General features: G+C 41.0%; 1 protein-coding gene across 2 annotated transcripts in view; it reads left to right on the forward strand.

Moving 5' to 3' along the window:
* The window catches only part of LOC125383717 (ganglioside GM2 activator-like), a 46,693-nt gene that overhangs the window by 7,586 nt on the left and 15,593 nt on the right, over nucleotides 1-23,514 (forward strand). The window contains exons 3-4 of one of the 2 annotated variants that reach the window (XM_048402502.1): nucleotides 8,127-8,307; nucleotides 8,575-8,679. The exons of the other annotated variant lie outside the window; for it this stretch is intronic. Of the exons in view, the coding sequence (XP_048258459.1) occupies nucleotides 8,127-8,307; nucleotides 8,575-8,664 (271 nt within the window). The 3' untranslated portion in view covers nucleotides 8,665-8,679. Of the gene's footprint in view, nucleotides 1-8,126; nucleotides 8,308-8,574; nucleotides 8,680-23,514 lie in introns of those variants that run through there. 2 annotated transcript variants of the gene reach the window in all.

Consider the following 23,514-nt stretch of genomic DNA (forward strand, 5'->3'; position numbering starts at 1 on the left):
AGTCATGGACATCTGCACCGAGAAAGAAAGAAAGCATATCATCATCGTCAAGCATATCTATTTTCACGTATACATCTACATCAAGTTTATCAATTAGGCATGAGAAGAAACTATTTCTGTCAGGCATAAACATTTCACAGTGCAAAATAATATGGCAATCATAGTCATAGCAATGTCTATTGCAATGGTTACTTCTTTCGACACTTTTGCTCTTGATCCGATTTTAATACAAAGTTGCAGGGGTTGTCTTAGATGTGGATAGAGATACATTACATTATAAAGAACATGCATTTGTAACCGTTTATGAATTTTATGGTATCGTGAAAGATCCGGTCTCTGTGCTAGTCTCTCTCTCCAGATGTACTGTTCATTCTCTGATAGACGTCTGATTACAAGAGCTCGCCAAGCCGATTTTGTTGGGAACGAACCGCTATCAGTATATCCCTTTATATAGTTATCCAAATGGTATTTTTTAGCAGTATATAGAAGGATGTTGCATATGCTTACTGGACGGCTAATATTGACAAAAGCGTTGGTAGCAATGTGAGCACAAAATAGGTCTTTTGTTATTGAGTTACAATCGTTATTGCAGAGCCTTCCTAATAATTGTAGTCTACATTTATCAATGTAGCCATTCATTGACCACATTCCCAAGTTAGAAATAGACGAATCGGTTGGATGTCTTTTACCAAATCCTTGTATATGACGAGCAAAGTAACGTTGTGTACATTCAATCATTTCAAGTTCTTTACCGTAAAAGGCTGGTAACAATTCACATCCATAAAAGCTTGTAGATAAAATCATTCTTTTCCATATATTGACACATGCAACTGGGTGGAGGTCTGAGTCGTTGAGGCCGAGTGATCGTAGTGAATTAACACTTTTTCTTGCTTTTGAGCAACATGTCATGATTCTTTCTTTACAGGATAAATTATTGTTTATGATTATTCCGCCATATTTGACGGAGTCGGAAGTGTCAATTATTGCATCGCCAAATTTGTAGGTTACTTTATTATGACGCTGGCGTGTTTTGCAGAATACAAGTGATTTACTCTTGGAGGCATTATAGGTGAGTCTCCATTTGTTGGCATATAAACCAACTGAATCAAGGGAAGACTGTAAGCCCCGTGGGGTTGTAGACAAGAGCGTTGTGTCATCGGCCAATAACACACAGGGTATATAGATGCCATAAACAGAGAGGCCATCGTTTGCTTTCCTTAGTTCACATATAAGGTCATTTATGAAAACGAGAAAGAACCATTCTGACATAACTCGACCTTGCCCAACACCTTGTTTAATGGGAAACACATCAGATCTTTCTCCGTTGTAGGATATAAAAGCACAGCTGTCTGTATAGTTCCATAATTTACCTTTCACACCAAGGTCATGTAATTTAACAAAAAGACCGTCGTGCCAAATACGATCGAAAGCTTTTTCATTATCTAAAAATGCAGCAAACACTTGTGATTCTCTTTCTAGGTAAAAATTAACACATTCTAAAACGGTGAATACAGACATGATTGCTCCATGTTCCTTTCTGAAACCAAATTGTAAAGTATCGGGGAATGATTGGAGATTACTGGGTGTATATTTTTCTATTCTACTTAAAATGATTTTCTCTAGGAGTTTAGATAGACACGATGTAAGAGTTATGCCCCTGTAGTTACGTGGATCATGTTTGTCGTTTTTGCCTTTATAAATAGGTATTATCATGCCTTTTTTGAAGGCACATGGATAATACTGGGATGCAAGTATTTGATTGAATAGGTGTTTGAGGGTTACTACAAGCATCTCTCCTCCAAATATCAGGTGTTCATTTGTAATACCATCAGGTCCTGGAGATTTGTTTCTTTTAAGGTTGTGTATATGTGATCTGATTTCTGGGACTTGGATTTCTGTATACATGATATCATCTAGTGGATCATGATTATGACGATTTTGTTCCATGATATAATGAAGTTTTGATACAATGGTGAGTTTAAAGTTTTCGTCAAAATCATCAGACTGGTGAGGTTTTGCCAAGTCTGAATAATAGTCACCCCACAGTTTACATATATCAGCTGAAGAAACAGCACTACGTCCATTGTAAATTAGTGTAGACTAGGAGATGCGTGAAAATGGAAGTGTATACTAGTGAATGCGTTACAATGGAAGTGTATACTAGTGAATGCGTTACAATGGAAGTGTATACTAAGAGATGCGTGACAATACCAGTGAATGCATTACAATGGAAGCGTATACGAGTGGATGCGTTACAATGGAAGTGTATACTAATGGATGCGTTACAATGGAAATGGATACTAGTGGATGCATTACAATGAAAGCGTATACTATTGGATGCGTTACAATGAAAGCGTATACAAGTGGATGCGTTACAATGAAAGTGTATACTGGTGGATGCGTTACAATGAAAGTGTATATTAGGAGATGCGTTATAATGAAAGCGTATACTTGGGGGTGCGTTACAATGGAAGTGTATACTAGTGGATGCGTTATAATGAAAGTGTATACTAGTGGATGCGTTACAATGAAAGTGTATACTAGGAGATGCGTTACAATGGAAGCGTATACTAGGGGATGCGTTCCAATGGAAGTGTATACTAGTGAATGCGTTACAATGGAAGTGTATACTAAGAGATGCGTGACAATACCAGTGAATGCATTACAATGGAAGCGTATACGAGTGGATGCGTTACAATGGAAGTGTATACTAATGGATGCGTTACAATGGAAATGGATACTAGTGGATGCATTACAATGAAAGCGTATACTATTGGATGCGTTACAATGAAAGTGTATACTAGTGGATGCGTTGCATATGAAGCGTATACTAAGGGAGGCGTTACAATGAAAGCGTATACAAGTGGATGCGTTACAATGAAAGTGTATACTAGTGGATGCGTTACAATGAAAGTGTATACTAGGAGATGCGTTATAATGAAAGCGTATACTAGGGGGTGCGTTACAATGGAAGTGTATACTAGTGGATGCGTTATAATGAAAGTGTATACTAGTGGATGCGTTACAATGAAAGTGTATACTAGGAGATGCGTTACAATGAAAGCGTATACTAGGGGATCCGTTCTAATGGAAGTGTATACTAGGGGACGCGTTCCAATGGAAGTGTATACTAGTGGATGCATTACAATGAAAGTGTATACTAGGAGATGCGTTATAATGAAAGCGTATACTAGGGGATGCGTTTCAATGAAAGTGTATACTAATGGATGCGTTACAATGAAAGCGTATACTAGTGGATGCGTTATATTGAAAGTGTATACTAGTGCATGCGTTACAATGAAAGTGTATACTAGGAGATGCGTTACAATGAAAGCGTATACTAGGAGGTGCGTAACAATGGAAGTGTATACTAGGGGATGCGTTACAATGGAAGTGAATAATAGTGGATGCGTTACAATGAAAGTGTATACTAGGAGATGCGTTACAATGAAAGTGTATACTAAGGGATGCGTTACAATGAAAGTGTATACTCGGGGACGCGTTACAATGGAAGTGTATACTAGGGGATGAGCTACAAAGGAAGCGAAAACTAGGAGATGCGTTACAATGGAAGTCTATACTAGTTGGTGCGTTACAATGAAAGCGTATACTAGTGGATGCGTTACAATGAAAGTGTATACTAGGGGACACGTTACAATGGAAGTGTATACTAGGGGATGCGTTACAATGGAAGTGAATACTAGTGGATGCGTTACAATGAAAGTGTATACTAGGAGATGCGTTACAATGAAAGTGTATACTAAGGGATGCGTTACAATGAAAGTGTATACTAGTGGATGCGTTTCAATGGAAGTGTATACTAAGAGATGCGTGACAATACCAGTGAATGCATTACAATGGAAGCGTATACGAGTGGATGCGTTACAATGGAAGTGTATACTAATGGATGCGTTACAATGGAAATGGATACTAGTGGATGCATTACAATGAAAGCGTATACTATTGGATGCGTTACAATGAAAGTGTATACTAGTGGATGCGTTACATATGAAGCGTATACTAAGGGAGGCGTTACAATGAAAGCGTATACAAGTGGATGCGTTACAATGAAAGTGTATACTAGTGGATGCGTTACAATGAAAGTGTATACTAGGAGATGCGTTATAATGAAAGCGTATACTAGGGGGTGCGTTACAATGGAAGTGTATACTAGTGGATGCGTTATAATGAAAGTGTATACTAGTGGATGCGTTACAATGAAAGTGTATACTAGGAGATGCGTTACAATGAAAGCGTATACTAGGGGATCCGTTCTAATGGAAGTGTATACTAGGGGACGCGTTCCAATGGAAGTGTATACTAGTGGATGCATTACAATGAAAGTGTATACTAGGAGATGCGTTATAATGAAAGCGTATACTAGGGGATGCGTTTCAATGAAAGTGTATACTAATGGATGCGTTACAATGAAAGCGTATACTAGTGGATGCGTTATATTGAAAGTGTATACTAGTGCATGCGTTACAATGAAAGTGTATACTAGGAGATGCGTTACAATGAAAGCGTATACTAGGAGGTGCGTAACAATGAAAGCGTATACTAGGAGGTGCGTAACAATGGAAGTGTATACTAGGGGATGCGTTACAATGGAAGTGAATAATAGTGGATGCGTTACAATGAAAGTGTATACTAGGAGATGCGTTACAATGAAAGTGTATACTAAGGGATGCGTTACAATGAAAGTGTATACTCGGGGATGCGTTACAATGGAAGTGTATACTAGGGGATGAGCTACAAAGGAAGCGAAAACTAGGAGATGCGTTACAATGGAAGTCTATACTAGTTGGTGCGTTACAATGAAAGCGTATACTAGTGGATGCGTTACAATGAAAGTGTATACTAGGGGACACGTTACAATGGAAGTGTATACTAGGGGATGCGTTACAATGGAAGTGAATACTAGTGGATGCGTTACAATGAAAGTGTATACTAGGAGATGCGTTACAATGAAAGTGTATACTAAGGGATGCGTTACAATGAAAGTGTATACTAGTGGATGCGTTTCAATGAAAGCGTAGACTAGGGGATGCGTTCCAATGGAAGTATATACTAGGGGACAAGTTACAATGGAAGTGTATACTAGGGGACGCGTTACAAAGATAGTGTATACCAGGGGATCCGTTACAATGACAATGTATACTAGGGGATGCGCTTCAATGATAGTGTATACTAGGGGAAACGTTACATTGACAATGCATATCAGGGGATGCGTTACAATGACTATGTATACCAGGGGGTGCGTTACAATGACAATGTATACCAGGGGATGCGTTACAATGACAATGTATGGCAGGGATGCGTGACAATGATACTTTATACCAGGGGACGCGCTACATTGACAATTTATACCAGGGGATGCGTTACGATGACAGTGTATACTAGGGTATGCGTTTCAATGACAGTGTATAGTAGGGGATGCGATACAGTGACAATGTATACCAGGGGAAGTGTTACAATGACAATGTATACTAGGGGATGCGTTACAATCACAATGTATACTAGGAGATGCGTTACAATGACAGTGTATAGCAGGGGATGTGTTACAATGACAGTGTATAGCAGGGGATGTGTTACAATGAAAGTGTATAGCAGGGGATTTGTTACAATGACAGTGTATAGCAGGGGATGTGTTACAATGAAAGTGTATAGCAGGGGATGTGTTACAATGAACGTGTATAGCAGGGGATGTGTTACAATGAAAGTGTATGTTAGGGGATGTGTTGCAATGACAGTGTATAGCAGGAATGTGTTACAATGACAGTGTATAGCAGGGGATGTGTTACAATGACAGCGTATTGAAGGGGATGTGTTACAATGAAAGTGTATGTGAGGGGATGCGTTACAATGACAGTGTATAGCAGGGGATGTGTTACAATGACAGTGTATAGCAGGGGATGTGTTACAATGACAGTGTATAGTAGGGGATGTGTTACAATGAAAGTGTATGTCAGGGGATGCGTTACAATGACAGTGTATAGCAGGGGATGTGTTACAATGAAAGTGTATGTCAGGGGATGCGTTACAATGACAGTGTATAGCCGGGGATGTGTTACAATGACAGTGTATAGCAGGGGATGTGTTACAATGACAGTGTATAGCAGTGGATGTGTTACAATGACAGTGTATAGCAGGGGATGTGTTACAATGACAGTGTATAGCAGGGGATGTGTTACAATGACAGTGTATAGCAGGGGATGTGTTACAATGACAGTGTATAGCAGGGGATGTGTTACGATGAAAGTGTATAGTAGGGGATGTGTTACAATGAAAGTGTATGGCAGGGGATGTGTTACAATGAAAGTGTATGTTAGGGGATGTGTTACAATGACAGTATATAGCAGGGGATGTGTTACAATGACAGTATTTTTAGCAGGGGATGCGTTACAATGACAGTATATAGCAGGGGATGTGTTACAATGACAGTGTATAGCAGGGGATGTGTTACAATGACAGTGTATAGTAGAGGGTGTTACAATGACAGTGTATAGCAGGGGATGTGTTAAAATGACAGTGTATAGCAGGGTGTGTGTTACAATGACAGTGTATAGCAGGGGATGTGTTACAATGACAATGTATACTAGGGGATGCGCTTCAGTGACAATGTATACTAGGGGAAGCGTTACAATGACAGTGTATACTAGGGGATGCGTTACATTGAAAGTATATACTAGGGAACGCGTTACACTGACAATGTGTACTTGGGGATGCGTTACCATGACAATGTATACCTGGGGATGCGTTACCATGAGAGTGTATACTAGGGGATGCGTTACAATGAAAGTGTATAGCAGGGGATGTGTTACAATGACAGTGTATAGCAGGGGATGTGTTACAATGACAGTGTATAGCAGGGGATGTGTTACAATGACAGTGTATAGCAGGGGATGTGTTACGATGAAAGTGTATAGTAGGGGATGTGTTACAATGAAAGTGTATGTTAGGGGATGTGTTACAATGACAGTATATAGCAGGGGATGTGTTACAATGACAGTATTTTTAGCAGGGGATGCGTTACAATGACAGTATATAGCAGGGGGTGTGTTACAATGACAGTGTATAGCAGGGGATGTGTTACAATGACAGTGTATAGCAGGGGATGTGTTAAAATGACAGTGTATAGTAGGGGATGTGTTACAATGACAGTGTATAGGAGGGGATGTGTGACAATGACAATGTATACTAGGGGATGCGCTTCAGTGACAATGTATACTAGGGAAAGCGTTACAATGACAGTGTATACTAAGGGATGCGTTACATTGAAAGTATACACTAGGGGACGCGTTACACTGACAATGTGTACTTGGGGATGCGTTACCATGAGAGTGTATAGTGTTGGAAGCGTTACATTGACATTGCATACCAGGGGATCCGTTACAATGAGAATGTATACTAGGGGATGCGTTACAATGACAATGTATACTAGGGGATGCGTTCCAATGATAGTGTACACCAGGGGATGCGTTACAATGACAATGTATACCAGGGGATGCGTTACAATGACAATGTATAGCAGGGGATGCGTGACAATGATACTTTATACCAGGAGACGCGCTACATTGACAATGTACACCAGGGAATGCGTTCCAATGACAGTGTATACTAGGGGATTCGCTACAATGAGAGTTTATACTAGGGGAAGCGTTACATTGACATTGTATACCAGGGGATGCGTTACAATGAAAATGTATACCAGAGGATGCGCTACAATGAGAGTGTATACTAGGGGAAGCGTAACATTGACAATATATACCAGGGGATGCGTTACAATGACACTTTATACCAGGGGGTATACAAGGGGATGCGTTACAATGACAGTGTAAACTAGGGGATGCATTACAATGAAAGTGTATACCAGGGTAAGCGTTACAATGATAGTGTATACCAGGGGATGCATTACAATGACAATGTATACCAGGGGATGCGTTACAATGACATTGCATACTAGGGGATGCGTTGGATAGGACTAAGTGAAAAGGAAATACACGTACATGTTTGATTTAAGATTACATGAGATGCCAGAATACATGATACAAATAAATAAAGTGATAAAAAGGTTTTACACTGTGATAAAAGTAACGTCCTCAGATTGATTGATTTGCCCACAGCCACTACACCGACCCCTGCCACTTCCTGAACTTCTTCAAACAACGGGGCACCTGTCCGCCCCAGCTGACTGCCAACGGCCTCCCCTGCACCTGCCCCATCAGCCCCACCAAGCTCCACCTGCCCCCGTCCAAGTTGACCGTCACCAACATCTGTGATGCCTGGAAGTTGGCTTTGGAGGATGTAAGTGAAGTCTTGATGATGTGATTGATTTTCATAGATATTTCGCCAAACAACGCGGTACTAATAATCGGTTGTACAGGAGAAGAACCCGATACTTATCAAATTATACCGAGTCTTCTTACTCTCTTGTAGACCCAAAGAATGATTATAGTTAAACAAAGCGAATAAGCGTTCGATGACCTTTTGTGATCTATCTAACACCATTTGTTCACCATGTATTTGATATACTCCTGAGCTCACATTTTACATCATCACGTGTATTTCCAGACCGAGTACCACATAAAGGTCACTTTGAACGACAAGACCACTATGCAACTTCGCAGCTGTTTGGAGGCCTACCTGACTATCGATGTGTAAATACCTATACGTGTCTATTTCATGATTGAAAGTAATAAATATAAAAATGAGTTTCTGTCTGTCTATTTAGAATAATCCTTGGCTTATGATAAAAATCCTTCATGCTTAGTTGAACAGAGAGAAAAACGAATGCCTTTTGGCTTTTTTAATGTTTCAGCAACTTTGAAAGCAAGGTCTATTCTACAATTCCGACCATATCATAAGCATGTGTTTATGAACCACTATCGACTAGTAATGATATACGGTTAACTTCTTTGATAGGCATTTAGAAGTTGGAGTACTAAGTGTGGAAAAGAATTAATTAGAGCCTTGTTTAGATTGAGGGTGGTTTGTAATGCGGTTCGATGTGTTAGGTAGTGTGTGCAGTGGATGAGTGCGTGTTCTGGGGTTTCTGGTTGTTTGCAGTGTGGGCAGTTACCTGTAGTGTGTTTTTTAAAATTTTTTAGGTGGTTATTTGTTTGGATGGATTGAGAATTTTTGGTTTGGTTAGTGGTTTGCTGAGCACTTTTTTGATTTGGCTATTTGAGTTAAGATATAGGTTATGCCATTTTTTTGTGATTTTTTGCTTGTTTACACTTTTAATTTCTGATTTTGAGATGGGTACGTTTAAGCTTATTTCTGGGATTTTGAGGGATAGTTTAGCTGCTTTATCGGCGTTTTTCATTACCGTATATTCCTACGTGGGCGGGTATCCACAAGAAGGTTATTTGTTTGCCTGCCTTAGTTAGGTCGTTGGAGCTTTTAAGTATTTGATTTATTAATTTAGGTCGGTTTTTGGTATTTTTGTTTTGGAGGGCTTGCAGTCCACTTAGGGAGTCGGTAAGTATTAGGATTTTTTTGTGTTTTTTTTTATTCTTGATTATGGAGGGCTGAGGCCATGCCCATTAGTTCTGCCGTGAATATTGATTGGTTGTTTGGGAGTCGGAAGGATTGTGTGGTTTTAGTTGGTTGTGTGGTATGGACTCCGAAACCTTTGTGTTTGGAGGTCGGATCTGAGGATCCGTCCGTGTAAATGTGACACCAATTTGGCCAATTTTCGTGTATGTATGCTAGTGTGGTAGTTTTAGCTATGTTTGGGTCGGTTTGTTTATTTATTTAGCTAGCTAGTGTTGTGTCTATTTTGGGTATTTTAAGTTTAGGGGTGAAGATATTTGATTGTTTTAATTTGGTGTTCATTTAGGTAGTTTGTTTTTCTTTGGGATATTGGTGTAAGTAAGCGGTGTTTACGAGCTAGAGCTTGGTTTTTGGGGCTGATGTTTTGGTTTATTAAGTTTTGGATGAGAGGGTTTGATTGGGACGCGGCCCAGAAATTTAAGCTTAGCTGTTCCCTGCGTAGACTTAGTGGCATTTCTCCTGTTAAGGCCTGAAGTGAGGTGTAGGAGGTGCCATGTTGGGTGCGTGTAATTAGTTTGAGAGCCTGATATTGTATTGAGTCAAGTTTTTTAGATAGAGAGTTGTTTAGGGTGTTGTATATGGCGCAGCCGTAGTCTAGTTTTGATCTAATTAGTGATATGTAGAGAGAGAGGAGGGTATCTTTGGATGCTCCCCAGTAAGAGCCAGTTAGGCATATCAGTTAGTGATATACAGTGTGTGGTTGGCAAGTATATGTACAAGTGGGAGGCAATGTTTATACAGGAGAGTAGATATTGTCATACTGGAGTAGAGAAGCCTGTTATGTACACACAAGGATCGTGATGACAATCATCGTTGAAGTCAGTGACATAAACAAAGGATGAAGAAAGTAATAAAACAACGGGATGATGGCTTATTAAACTTGTTTGAGGTGGCTTAGTTCAGTAGTTAGATGTTGCTTCGTGGAACAGATGTTGTGAGCTCGTCTTGCTAGGGTCTACTCCTCAAGAAACAGGCCAACATTGATGTAGTTTTCAAGAGAAGTCATACCATTCAGAACACAATTAAAGCCACAGGGAAACCACCATCAAGCCACGAGCCGACACCATCACAGCCCTCACCACCAACCTCAAAGACTATAATTTAACTATTACTATAGCCCAACTAACGTCAATAGATATAAAACGTTAATGCCAGAGAATAATTAGTCTCGATTATCTGCCGAAATAGAATCCATCGGACCTAAAAGGCAACATAGTGATGAATATTATATGAACGGATCGGTGAAAAAGAGTGATAACATCAGGTGTTTGCGAAAATGGTAAGCATGTCCTGCTCTTCCAGTAGCACCCGGCACCCACACAATTTGAATAAAACAGTGTTTGTTTGTTGCCTAACGCGCGCAGCAGTAATCCAGCCATACAACGAAAGCCTGTCAACAATCGAGTTTTAACCACATAATCCAGTGATGGACCAGACATTTCAGTTTTACGACATCGTATTCACTGATTGTTTTGGAACTTAAAACGATATCAGTACAGAGATTCTGCTGCTTACAGAGTAACCCTCAGCATACAGAATGTCCCAACAAGCAAATCAATGTACTTTGCAGTACAAATCAGTATGGTCTTTCTGCGAGGAGGTCAAGAAGAGTCACACACTACTGCAGTGCTTTAGTGGGCGTTCATAAATGTTTTTCCACATTTGGCCTGTGACCAAATTGATGCAATTCTATATTTAAGGATTGAAGTTGTATTTGTTGACGTTCATGAGCTGAGGAAATTCCATGTTGCGCGAAGGGATTACCGCTTGAGGCGGCGAGTTTTGAATTCGTGATGCATGGTGGCCATCAACAGTATGGAGTTTAGTGATTTCTTTTGGTAAGTAGAGCATTCTCTGTTGTAATTTCGAATAGACGCTTAATTTCGGTGACCCAACATATCATGATCTGTCTGGATTCAAATACTGTATAATAAATAGCCTGACTCGCACGACGATACCGTCCATATTTGACGTTATTTTTTGACATTGAGGAATTCCCATAAAGTAGTTCTGTATCTCTCCGCTCGATTGACAACGTAATCACGTGACATGCTGACGTTCGTCAGTAAATGAACGACAGATAGCTTGGTAGTGTTCATCTCTGCGAGATTATCCGCTACAGTTAATATACTCTTCAAAAAAAGAAACTCGACATATATGTAAAACCACCTTTTGCCAAATATCTAAAATAATTACATTAAATGAAAACCAAATATGTCAAACAGAAAGATGATGTGTCTTAGTCGCGAAAACACATGCAAAGCACATAAACGTAGCGTTTGGGGATAAATTTTACAGCTTCATCCAAACGCAACCGCCTGTTAAAAACGTGCAGCACAGGATCCTGCATTTTGGCATGCAGGCCCCCCTGCTGAATGGGTATAAAAATCCACATCAACGGCTGTTGATACAGTCCTTATAACGGCAGTAGAGGCGGTGACAGAATGCCAAGACTGAATGCATCTCAACGGAACAACGCCATTTGAGATTACAAGCTGGAGCAACTCAGCAAGAAGTGGCCAGGCACTTTGGCGTATCTAGACAGACAAGCTCCGTACTGTGGACCCGATACAACAACACCAACAGAGTTGACGACAGACCAAGGTCAGGAAAACCAAGGGTGACAACCCAAGCACAAGATCGATACATCCGGCTGCGACACCTCCGAGACCGCACTACCACAGCCACGTCTACAACCACACAGATCCCTGGGGTACGCAGAATATCAGATCAAACGGTACGCAACAGACTGAGGGAGGCTGGGCTTTTTGCACGAAGACCTGTTCGACGTCATGTATTGACCCCACGTCATCTGGCGGACCGTCTGCTTTAGTGCCAACAGAGGGTTATATGGGCACGTGCAAGGTGGAGAAATGTACAGTTTCCTGACGAGTCCCGTTTCCTACTCACACGTGCTGATGGGCGCGCACGTGTCTACAGACGTCGGGGTGAACGTTACGCCCCCAACTGTGTGCAGCAGGTTGTCCCATTTGGCGGCGGGAGTGTCATGGTATGGGCCGGAATTCATCACGGTGGTAGGACGCCTCTCGTGCATGTGGCAAGTGCATTGACAGGTGTGCGTTACAGAGACTTGATCCTACAGCCTTACGTTCTTCCTCACGTCAACGTTCATGGCGGACAGTTCCAGCAGGACAACGCTCGGCCGCATATTGCACGTGTTTGTCAGGACTTCTTAAAGCACAACAACATTCAGACATTACCTTGGCCACCTCGGTCACCAGATTTGTCCCCGATTGAGCTTCTGTGGGACGAGTTGGATCGATGCGTTCTTAGAAGGAATCCACCGCCCCAAACGCTTTCGGCGCTTCTTGATGCACTTCAGCATGAATGGCAGCACATCCAACAGCGTGTTATTGACAACTTGATTGCTTCTATGGGTCGTCGATGTCAAGCGGTGATTGATGCACTTGGTGGGCACAACCGATACTGACATTTTATGTACCCCTGTGACATTAACTGTATTGTTTACGTGTGTCTGTCTAGGTGACACGATTAATGTTTTGAACATTGTGTACATTGATCTTCAAACAGTGTTTCAATTATGGTTTCTGTGTCCTATTTTGAAACAATCGCATTCCATTACATTTTGAAAGTCAGTGTCAAGTTTCTTTTTTTGAAGAGTATATTTTGACTTGAGTGAGTGAGTGAGTTATTATTTAACGTCACATGGGCAATATTTCGGCCATATCGTGACGAGAAAGTACATTTATGATACATTTATGATACATATATTTAAACTGAATAAAAAGCTGTCAACGAAGGACAGTAGAATAACTAGAATATCACAGACTTGATTTAAAACTAGTTGAGAATATTAAAAGGCAGTAAGCATTAATGAACATCACAATTTAAAAATGGGCTAGAAATCGTCAGCAACTGAAGGGAGATCACCATACTGGGGACCATGGGGACTTACAGTACTTTTGCTTCCTGCATGGACCCCGGCAGGATTTATATCATCCCTTCAGTCACTGGCGACAGTGTACCAGTTAAGCCTTAGATTAAAATAACGAAGATACTACGTTTAAAAGCCTAGTGTGCAGAAAAATACTTCGAATGATTTGGGACTTACATACCCTCTTAGGGGGACAATAATTTTACGCTACTTCAACCCCCCTCAAGGGTACAGCCACTAACAATCTAAGTTATGAATTTCGCACTACCAATTTGTAAAACAATACATTGAACACATCAAAATTTATGAAAAAGCTCTATTTCCTTTAAAAAACATAATATTAAACGAGAATTAACATCATTAAAAAGGTCCTTAATTGTTTTTACATTGAAATATTTATCCCTTGTGATGGAAAAATCAACACAGTCAAGCAGGACATGCTTGACCGTGATTCCTTCATCACAAGGGATACAAAACGGAGGATCCTCACCTTGTAATAAATATTCGTGCGTATATCTGCTGTGGCCAATACGACATCGTCGCATAATGACCTCTTCAAATCTGGACTGACAGCCCAAGTAGGTATAACCCATATTTGGTTTAATTTCATGTAATTTATTGATACCTACTTGGGCGTCCCACTTCTGTTGCATAAGATCTCGGATGTAAGATCGAATCATGGGTTTAAAATCAGTGTATGGGATCAGAAGTGGTGTCACAGATTTGTTGAGTGCTGCTTTTGCAGCAGCATCGGCCATTGTGTTACCAATGATACCAACATGGCTTGGTAACCAAAGACGATGTCATATTGGCCAGTAGCAAGATCATTAAATAACTCAAGAATTTGGATTAAAAGTGGATGTTTTGAAGACATATTTTTAATTGCCTGAAGGCATGAAAGAGAATCTGAAAACAGTATGAATTGGTTATGTTTAGATTGATTACCGATATATTTAAGTGCTGTAAAAATGGCGTTTGCTTCTGCAGTGAATATTGAACTGTTATCAGGTAAACGTGAAGAGATTGTTCTGGATCCAATGACAGTGGCACTAGCAACTGCGCCACCATCCTTGGATCCATCTGTAAATATAGATTTATAAGTGTCATAATTGTTTCTTAGTTGATGGTATTCTTGTTGGTATATTAATTGGTTAGTATCTGATTTCTTAAGTTTGGTTAATGTCAGGTCTACCTCTGGCTTTACCATTTGCCAAGGAGGAGATGAGAAAAGTTGAGTAGGAGCTATATCTTGGAGTTTAATATTCGAAGCCGATATTGCAGATTTTATTCTAATTCCGAGTGGTGGATTGAGTGCTGATTTCTTATTGTAAAGATCTTCGTAAAGAGGATGGAATATACATTCAAAAGCTGGATTTGACGGATTAGAATATAATTTAGTGATGTATTGTAGAGATAATTTTAGTCGGCGTTGTTTAAGAGAAGGTTCATCTGCTTCTATATAGAGACTGTGAATGGGAGACGTTCTGAAGGCTCCAAGGCAAAGCCTCAGACCCTGATGATGTATCGTATCTAGTTTTTGTAAATTACTTTTGCAGGCTCCACCATAGACGATGGAGCCATAATCAAGTTTTGAACGGATCAGTGACCTGTATAAGTGTAAGAGGGTTGTTTGATCCCCTCCCCACTTTGAATTGGAAACAACTTTCAAGAGATCGAGTGCCTTCAGGCATTTAGCTTTTAGGTATTTTATATGTGGAAGGAAAGTTAAGTGGTGATCAAAAATAAGTCCCAAGAACTTGGCCTCCTTAACAACTTTGATAGGAGTGTCATTCAGAAATAGTTCAGGGTCCTTATGCGGTTTATATTTTCGGCAGAAATGTATGCAATTAGTTCTTGATTTGGAAAATTTAAACCCGTTTTCTAAACACCATTTGTGAATTTTATTAAGACATAATTGTAATTGCCTTTCTATTGTGCGCATATTTTTACCACGACAAGATAGATTAAAATCATCCACAAAAAGTGATCCATCAACTGAATCATTTAAAACTTTGGACAAACTGTTAATTTTTATACTGAATAAAGTAACAGACAAAATACTGCCTTGTGGGACACCCTGATCCTGATTATAATGATCAGACAGGGTTGTACCCACTCGGACTTGAAATTGCCTGTCTGTTAAAAACTGTGATATGAAATGAGGCAAACGGCCTCTTAATCCAAAATCATGAAGATCTTTTAAAATACCATGTTTCCATGTTGTATCGTAAGCTTTTTCTAAGTCGAAAAAGATCGATACAGCATGTTGTCTATTTACAATGGAATTTTTTATGAACGATTCTAAACGCACTAAGTGATCGATAGTACTTCTGTTTTTACGGAAACCGCATTGTATATTGGAAAGAAGATTATTTGTTTCCAAGTACCACACTAATCGATTATTTACCATGCGTTCCATCGTTTTACAAACACAGCTAGTAAGAGAGATAGGTCGGTAATTTGATGGATCAGAATGATCCCGCCCAGGTTTGGGTATGGGGATAACAATGGCTTTATGCCATGAAGGTGGAAATGTCCCTGCTGTCCAAATATCATCGAATATATTCAACAAAGTTTCAAGACATGATTCTGGCAAGTGTTTAAGTAGCTGATAATGAATATTATCAGCGCCTGCTGCTGTATCATGAGCTTGCCCTAAGGCAGTATGTAGCTCATGTAGTGAAAATACCTCATTGTAATCTTCACCATTATCAGATGTAAAATTTACTAAAAGCTGATATTTTTGAAATTTGGGAACGTAATTTGATGAAGACGAATGTTGAGAGAAAGTTTTCCCAATTCTATTGGCAATAGCAGATTTATCCGTTAGCAAAGTGTCACCATCCTTTAAATGGTTAACTGTAGAATTTGATCCCTTGCCTTTGATCTTTTTGATCATATTCCATACCTTGGACATGGGGGTACGAGTGTTTATTTTGGAGACATAGTTCCTCCATGATTGACGTTTATTTTGCTTAAATAGACGTCTTGCCTTAGCATTTGAAATTTTGACAGTGTTTAAATTATGGACAGTAGGATGTTTACGGAAGTATTTCTCCGCCTTCTTACGACATTTCCTAGCTTGTTTGCACGTGTCATCAAACCATGGTTTACGAACACGTGGGTTGATAGAGGACTTAGGTATTGATTCATCAGCAATTTCATTCAGTTGATCTGAGAACAACTGAATGGGGTCAATAACATCCTGAAAAGACGTAGGTTGTAATTTATCTTTGCATAAAGATTGAAATAAAAGCCAATCAGCCTTCACAAAATTCCATCGAGGTGAAGGTGGATCATCAACGGGATGAATGGGTTTAAGCACGGTGGGGAAATGGTCACTCCCACATAGGTCATCATGGATGGACCATGAGAATTCATTCAACAAAACTGAATCCGTCAAAGACAGATCTAATGATGAATACGTACCAGTTGCAGGGTGTAAGTAGGTGTCCGAGTCATCGTTACAGATGCAGAGGTCATTATCAGAAACAAAATCCTCGATGACTTTACCCTTTGGATTAATGATAGAACCTCCCCATAAAGGATTATGCCCATTTAGATCACCCATGATGACACAGGGCTTTGGGAGCTGGTCGTACAGTTTTTGGAGATCATTACGCCGAAGATTTGAGGATGGAGGAATGTATAAGGAGCAAAGTGTGAAGGCAATATGCAGTGTAAGTCTAACTGCAACAGCTTGCATATTTGTGTCAAGCGGAACAGGACTGTGAACAACGCCCCGCCGCACCAAAATAGAAGCTCCTCCAGTAGCTTTATCTCCCGGAGGAGAGAAGGAATGATACGAACTATACTGCCTTAAATCAAATTTGTCGGTTGTTTTAAGGTACGTTTCTTGTAAAGAAATTGCTGATGGACAAATATCCGTTGATAATAATTGCAGTTCGTTAAAATTGTGCCTAAGTCCTCGGCAATTCCATTGAATTAGATTCGAATGATTCATGGTGGTTCTACCGGAGATCGTTCACGTAAACGTGAAGAGGAGTCACCACTGCTGTGGTGTGAAGATGGGGTGACATCCATCTCAAGAGGCTCAAAGTAATTGTGAACATCTACAGATGTTTCAGTGAGAGTAGGGATCTTCGTAGAAATTTTCTTGTTTTGCTTCTTCTTTTGTTTTTTGGGCATTTCAGTTAATGGTTTGTTGGTAGCTGGTATATCAGGAGTGGGTGTAGATGGGGCCACAACCTGAGTCACAATGATAGAATCTGGAGACATTTCACCTGGGCTGACAGAATGAGTTGTTTGACTGTCACATGATGTAGTCAGAGGCAGCGGGTGTTCAGAATGTGTCCACGTCAAGTCCGTCTGACATTCTATAGATCTACTTGTTGAAGGGCGAGAGACAGCAGCAGCAGCAGCAGCAGCAGCAGCATAAGATTGTTTGGATGAAGGTGTCCGGCTATCAAAGAGTTTTTTGGCATCAAAGTAACTGATGTTGTTTTGACATTTGATTGTCAAAATGTCTTTTTCACGTGTCCAAAAAGGGCAGGATTTAGATGATGCTACATGTTCACCCTTACAATTTGTACATTTCAGGTCTGCTGTACAGCCTGTACCATCATGATTTCCACCACAACGGTGGCAAACAGTTGGACGATCACATGATTTGGAGCCGTGCCCAAACTTCTGACATTTGTAACATCGGAGCGGATTGGGGACATACACCTCCACTCCGATGTTAAAATAGCCCGCCTTAATAGATTGTGGAATTGTTGAAAGAGAAAAGGAGAACAAATAAGTATTTGTTGGAACGAAATTTTCACCATCTTTTCTATTGAAACGTTTCACTGATGTGACACTTTGTCCTTTGAGTTCTTCCAAAATGTCTTCTTCTGACATTTCTGCCAGGCAACGAGCTCTGTCGCGGATGATCCCCCGACTCGAATTCAACGTTCTGTGTTCGGAAACAACAACTTCTGTGTTAGCAAAGCTAGTACATTTTAAAAGATTAATAGCCTGCTGTCTCCGTGCACACTCCACCAAAAGAGAGCCGCTCCGGAGCCGTGAAACATTCTTCACCTCACCACAGATTCCTTCAATGGCTTTAGAAATAGCGAAGGGATTGATTTTCAAAGATAGTTGATTACGTGATTCCACTACGATAAACCGAGCCCAAGAATTTGAAGTTTGTGAAATAGAAGCATCGTCGTCAGATGAGAAAATCTCAGCTTCCAGACGTCTCTTCTTGTCAGTGCGGTTTGAACCAGTATGATTGTGTGCCATGATGAAAGTAATTGATTCAGCACCCCTGCTCCCCACCCACCATGGAGTGCTACACAGAGCGATGTGTTCCTGCACCGGATCTCCAACATGCAAACATCAGGGATACAGAGGTGTTATACTCCAGTAAAAACAACATGAATAGCTGCATTTGTCTAACAAATAAAATGCCAGGCTGGTCCGGCCCATGACAAGAAATTGAAGACATACAGAACTCAGAGGTCGAAAGTACCAGATTGGCCCATGAGCCACCGCCTTCTGGCGTAAGACTCTAGGCAATTTATTCAATCCAAAAGTTAGAATTCACACAAGTTATGGATGGCCAAGACCGAAATATACAGTAAAATACAACACACGTGTGTATGTACAATATTACGCACAGGGCCTGGCATGACCAGCCGATTGATAAGACCGGGCCCATCTTACCACCCGTCTAGGCGAAGTAAGGGTCGAAGAAGTGTGTTGGGCAAAGGAACACAGTTCCAGGAACCAGTGCCCTCAACTACCAGACTCCCGTCCTCCGCCGACACAGGGACGCAACCCACGGCAAACGGGCTGCCCACTTTGGTCGCCTCTTACGACCAGCAATGGGGTGCTGTGGAAATATTCTACCCCGGTTCCACACGGGGGAAGAGCGATTAGCGTTACCCAGCACTCACCACGAGGAGGTTGCTCTTCACGAGTGCCTATATTATTTTTTTTTTTTTTTTTTTTTTTGACTTGAACAATATGTGCCCGTGTTTGATCAGGAGAACATTTTACCCTGCCTGTGCAAGTGTGTGACGGGTGCCACTGTGCGGGCAGAACACGCTCTCTTATTTTGACAGAGACCTGGTATAGTGACAGTGATTCACACAAAAAACATCCTCATGTGGACACACACTGGACTCTGCTGCCAGCAGAGGTGTCGTAGGGTTATGGAAATGGTTCTGTCACTTTTGTTTGTTGTGAATAAAATATCCCCAGTTGAAAAAAATGATGCGGACAAGTAAATGTTTGCAGTATTTTATTGTTCATCCTAAATCCTATATATTGACCAGTGTTTCGTCCAGGCATCCGACAGATAGGCATGAAAGAGGATACATGGTAATTATAAATTAGTCAGGACATCTGTAGGCAGTCAATCTGTGTTAGTCAGGACATCTGTAGGCAGTCAATCTGTGTTTTGGCCCGTGAAGATTCCGGGGTAGAATAGGTCTTCAGCAACCCATGCTTGCCGTAAAAGGTGACTATGCTTGTCGTAAAAGGCGACTAACGGGATCGGGTGGTCAGGCGCGCTGACTTGGTTGATGCATGTCATCGATCCCAATTGCGTGGATCGATGCTCATGATATTAATCACTACATTGTCTGGTCCAGACTCGATTATTTACAGACCGCCGTCAATCTGTGTTTGAGTGGAAACTGGAATGGCTGACTTAGAAGGATACTGAGGAAATGCATCCCTCTTGAGTCAGACTATACTACTATGTGTCCGTGGTGGTTTACATTTTGAGTCCAGGGTGACGTAGGTCTACTAATTCAGATATCTTTCTGGGAATCTGCATTTCATATCTGCTGAGATAAATATCTTATAAATCATGTCATGAGTCAGTCCTGCTCTGGGTGGTATCTCTATACTTCGATACTCAGATAGGCCTCGACACATCCGCGGAGCTGACTGGTGTGCTTGTCGTTCAAGGTAATCTTCACGTGGTAGTCACCCTTTAATAAGACAGACTGGTGGACTCCGATGTTTGATTTATCGTAACGTTACAACCATTACCAAGTCGGTCAATATACAATTATTAATATCTCTTGCCTTCAGTTAACACATTTATTGGATAGTTTGGGTCCATGGTTTACTCACAGAGGCTAGAAACTTCCAGGTGTCACTGATACTGGAGACGGTGAACCTACTGGGCGGCATGTGGAGTCTGTCAGGGTTGAAGGGACAGGTACATGGAATACCCTTGGCGGTCAGTTGTGGAGGACAAGATGCACGGTTCAGGTAACGGTTCAGGAAATGGCAGGGATCAGTGTAGTGGCTGAGGAGAAACGTAACAGCATGAACGGATGTTCAACAAATGCCCTGGCTAGGTATGGCGGCAGGGTTATTCCAGCTTAATGCCTTCGTCACTTTGGCCTCTATCACCCATGACGCCATGTTACATATCAAGTCTCAAACAAATATCTTTGGCAGGTTGACAAGTTACCTGTTTTATTGCCAATGTGCACATGTGGATCCTAGATATACAACGATCCATATTAAGAACTACATGTACATAAAAATACGAAACCGTAGAAGACAAAATTACCTCTCCGTACTGTAATCTGATGGACTATGCATAAACGATATGGTATTAGTTGTAGCATGCCTCAGTCGTGGTGACTCAGAAGACATGTGTGCACTGGCCCTTTATCAGTTACTGGAGTATTGCATTTTCGTGGACTTTCTATGCCTTCGCCGTGACCAGTGACAGAATAAGTATTTCCATTCACACAAAGAAAGGGTAAAAGATGCAATCTGAAATTTTGTATAGCCTTATAGTGCCCAAGCCTCATCCCCCGATCTTTTAAGTCGCCTCTTCCGACAGGCCTAGGTTGCTGTGGACCCGTTCTAACCTGGACCCCAATGGGGCGGACTGTCAGTACAGTGGAAACGTACTCATGTTCAGCCATTAAAACGTCCGAGAAACCATGAAGCATCCCCATTTACCTCGGAATGCATAAAGCCTCTGAAGGTTCTTTAATGTGAAGAAAAAACATGACGTCATCCATAGCCCCGTTCATCTTACTTCTCTCCTAAAGCTGTTGCAATCTGTGTAACTTTGCACGTTGTTTTTTAAATTGTGCTCGCTATATATTCCACCATCTCCTTCTCTCTGACAGTCTGAACTTTAAGCTCTCTGTGATCAACTCCCCAAGCCCTGTATTATAATGGGCGATTTAAAAGGGCACAATCCACTTTAGAGTAGTGCTCAGACAAGTAGCAAGGGGAAGCTGTTAGAAACTTTTATTGCCAACAACGACTTGTGTATTCATAATGATTGTTTAGAAGCATATCTACACCCCGGTGCAGGAACCTACTTTGCTACTGGTTTATCCAAGATGACCTTTGTGGAAGTGACCATATTCCTACCATTTTAAAACGTCCGATGTTTCTCCTTCAACAGGATGAAACTTTAATAAATCTGACTGACCTATGTTTGAAATACTCACATCCAATAATTTAAAGTCTGATCTCTTTATTGTCGTTCCCGACCCTGTACAAATATTGTCTGACAAATTAAATAAAATAGCTGATGAATGTATTCCAAAGTCCTCTACAAATCCACACATCGGTAAACCATAGTTTAACAATGACTGCAAGCAAGCTAAGAAGGCAAGGAAAAGGCTGAACAGTTTCCGTCGCTATCCTGTCGTCCATAATTTGGACAATTTCAAAATTTTAAATGCTAAAACATAACAAACGCCAATCTGAACAAAGCTATGTTTCAAACTTAAATTCACGAACACCCATGTCCAAGGTATGGAACATGATGGAAAAAATAAAAGGTAACGGTACAAAATCTAGCACCCACAATATTAAGAATGGAGATGAACTATTTACTGATACATGTTATATAGCATATACACTGGGTGAAACGTTGGCAAAATATTCTTCTTCCTCAAACTATGTCCCTCAATTCCAAAAATAACAACAACAGCAAGAAAAGAAAACTATTCTCTTCACAAAAATAAACACAAAGGCAGATTTGTTTGAGGTAGGAAAATACATTTATACGAGGAACTGTACAGGGTATTGAGCTAAAATGTTGTGGAGAGAACTCTTGGTGATTGTAGTCATCTCAGTTATCGGTACATAGGAAAAGGCCAAGGTGAAGGTCAGCTGAAGGTCATAATGCGTATGTCCCATGTTGGAATCGATAGCAGCCTGACATCTACCTATGGAAGGGTATGCGAATCACATCCTAGGGAATGGTAGCCCATTCGGCCTGCAACGCAAAAGCCAACGGCTGTTGTTGTGTAGACATGCTCTTGTGATCCATGCACTATGCGGTCGAGCGTTGTCCTGTTGGAATACGCCGTTGCCGTTGGCTGCAATTAGGAGGACGTGTGGTAGGAAAATTTCCTTGATGTATCGTTGAGCCGTAAGATTGCCCTGGATATGGACCAAACCTGTCCTGCCATGATGAGAGATAGCCACCCACATAATAACGCTACCTCCACCAAACCTGTCCACTTCCTGTACGCAATTTCCTCCGTAACGTTCTCCCCGACGTCTGCAGACCCATGCTCGTCTATCCCCTCGACGGAGGAGAAACCTTGTTTCGTCGCTGAACCTGACATCTCTCCATCGCAGTTGACGCCATACACTACATTCGTTGTTGCCGATGTTGTCGACTCAATATGACGCGTCGAACAGGACGTCTTGCTCTTTTCGTACAGTCTGGTCGGAGATTCTGCGCAGTCTGGGTATTTGGGATGCGGTTGAGGTGTCTGTGGTCGTCCTTTCACGTAGGTGGCGCAGTCGGATGAAGCGATCTTGGGCGGGAGTGGTTACTCTTTGTTGTCCCGATCTTGGCCGATCACGTGTTGATGGCCAAAGATATCCGTTTTGCGTTTGCTTTTTTACAGAGTATATCAATTTTACATCAGATAATGGGGGAAACTACAATGCAATATTTTCAATCAACTCCTGAAGCACTTACCAGAGTCGTGTTCAGAAACCCTTTTGTTAATTTTTGATGATATCTGGATATCCGGTAAATTTCCACCTTCATGGCGTGATGCCATAGTTGTACCAATACCGAA

The sequence above is a fragment of the Haliotis rufescens genome, unplaced genomic scaffold, assembly GCF_023055435.1.
Source record: "Haliotis rufescens isolate VD_foot unplaced genomic scaffold, xgHalRufe1.0.p SCAF_26, whole genome shotgun sequence".
NCBI classification, from domain to species: Eukaryota; Metazoa; Mollusca; class Gastropoda; order Lepetellida; family Haliotidae; genus Haliotis; species Haliotis rufescens.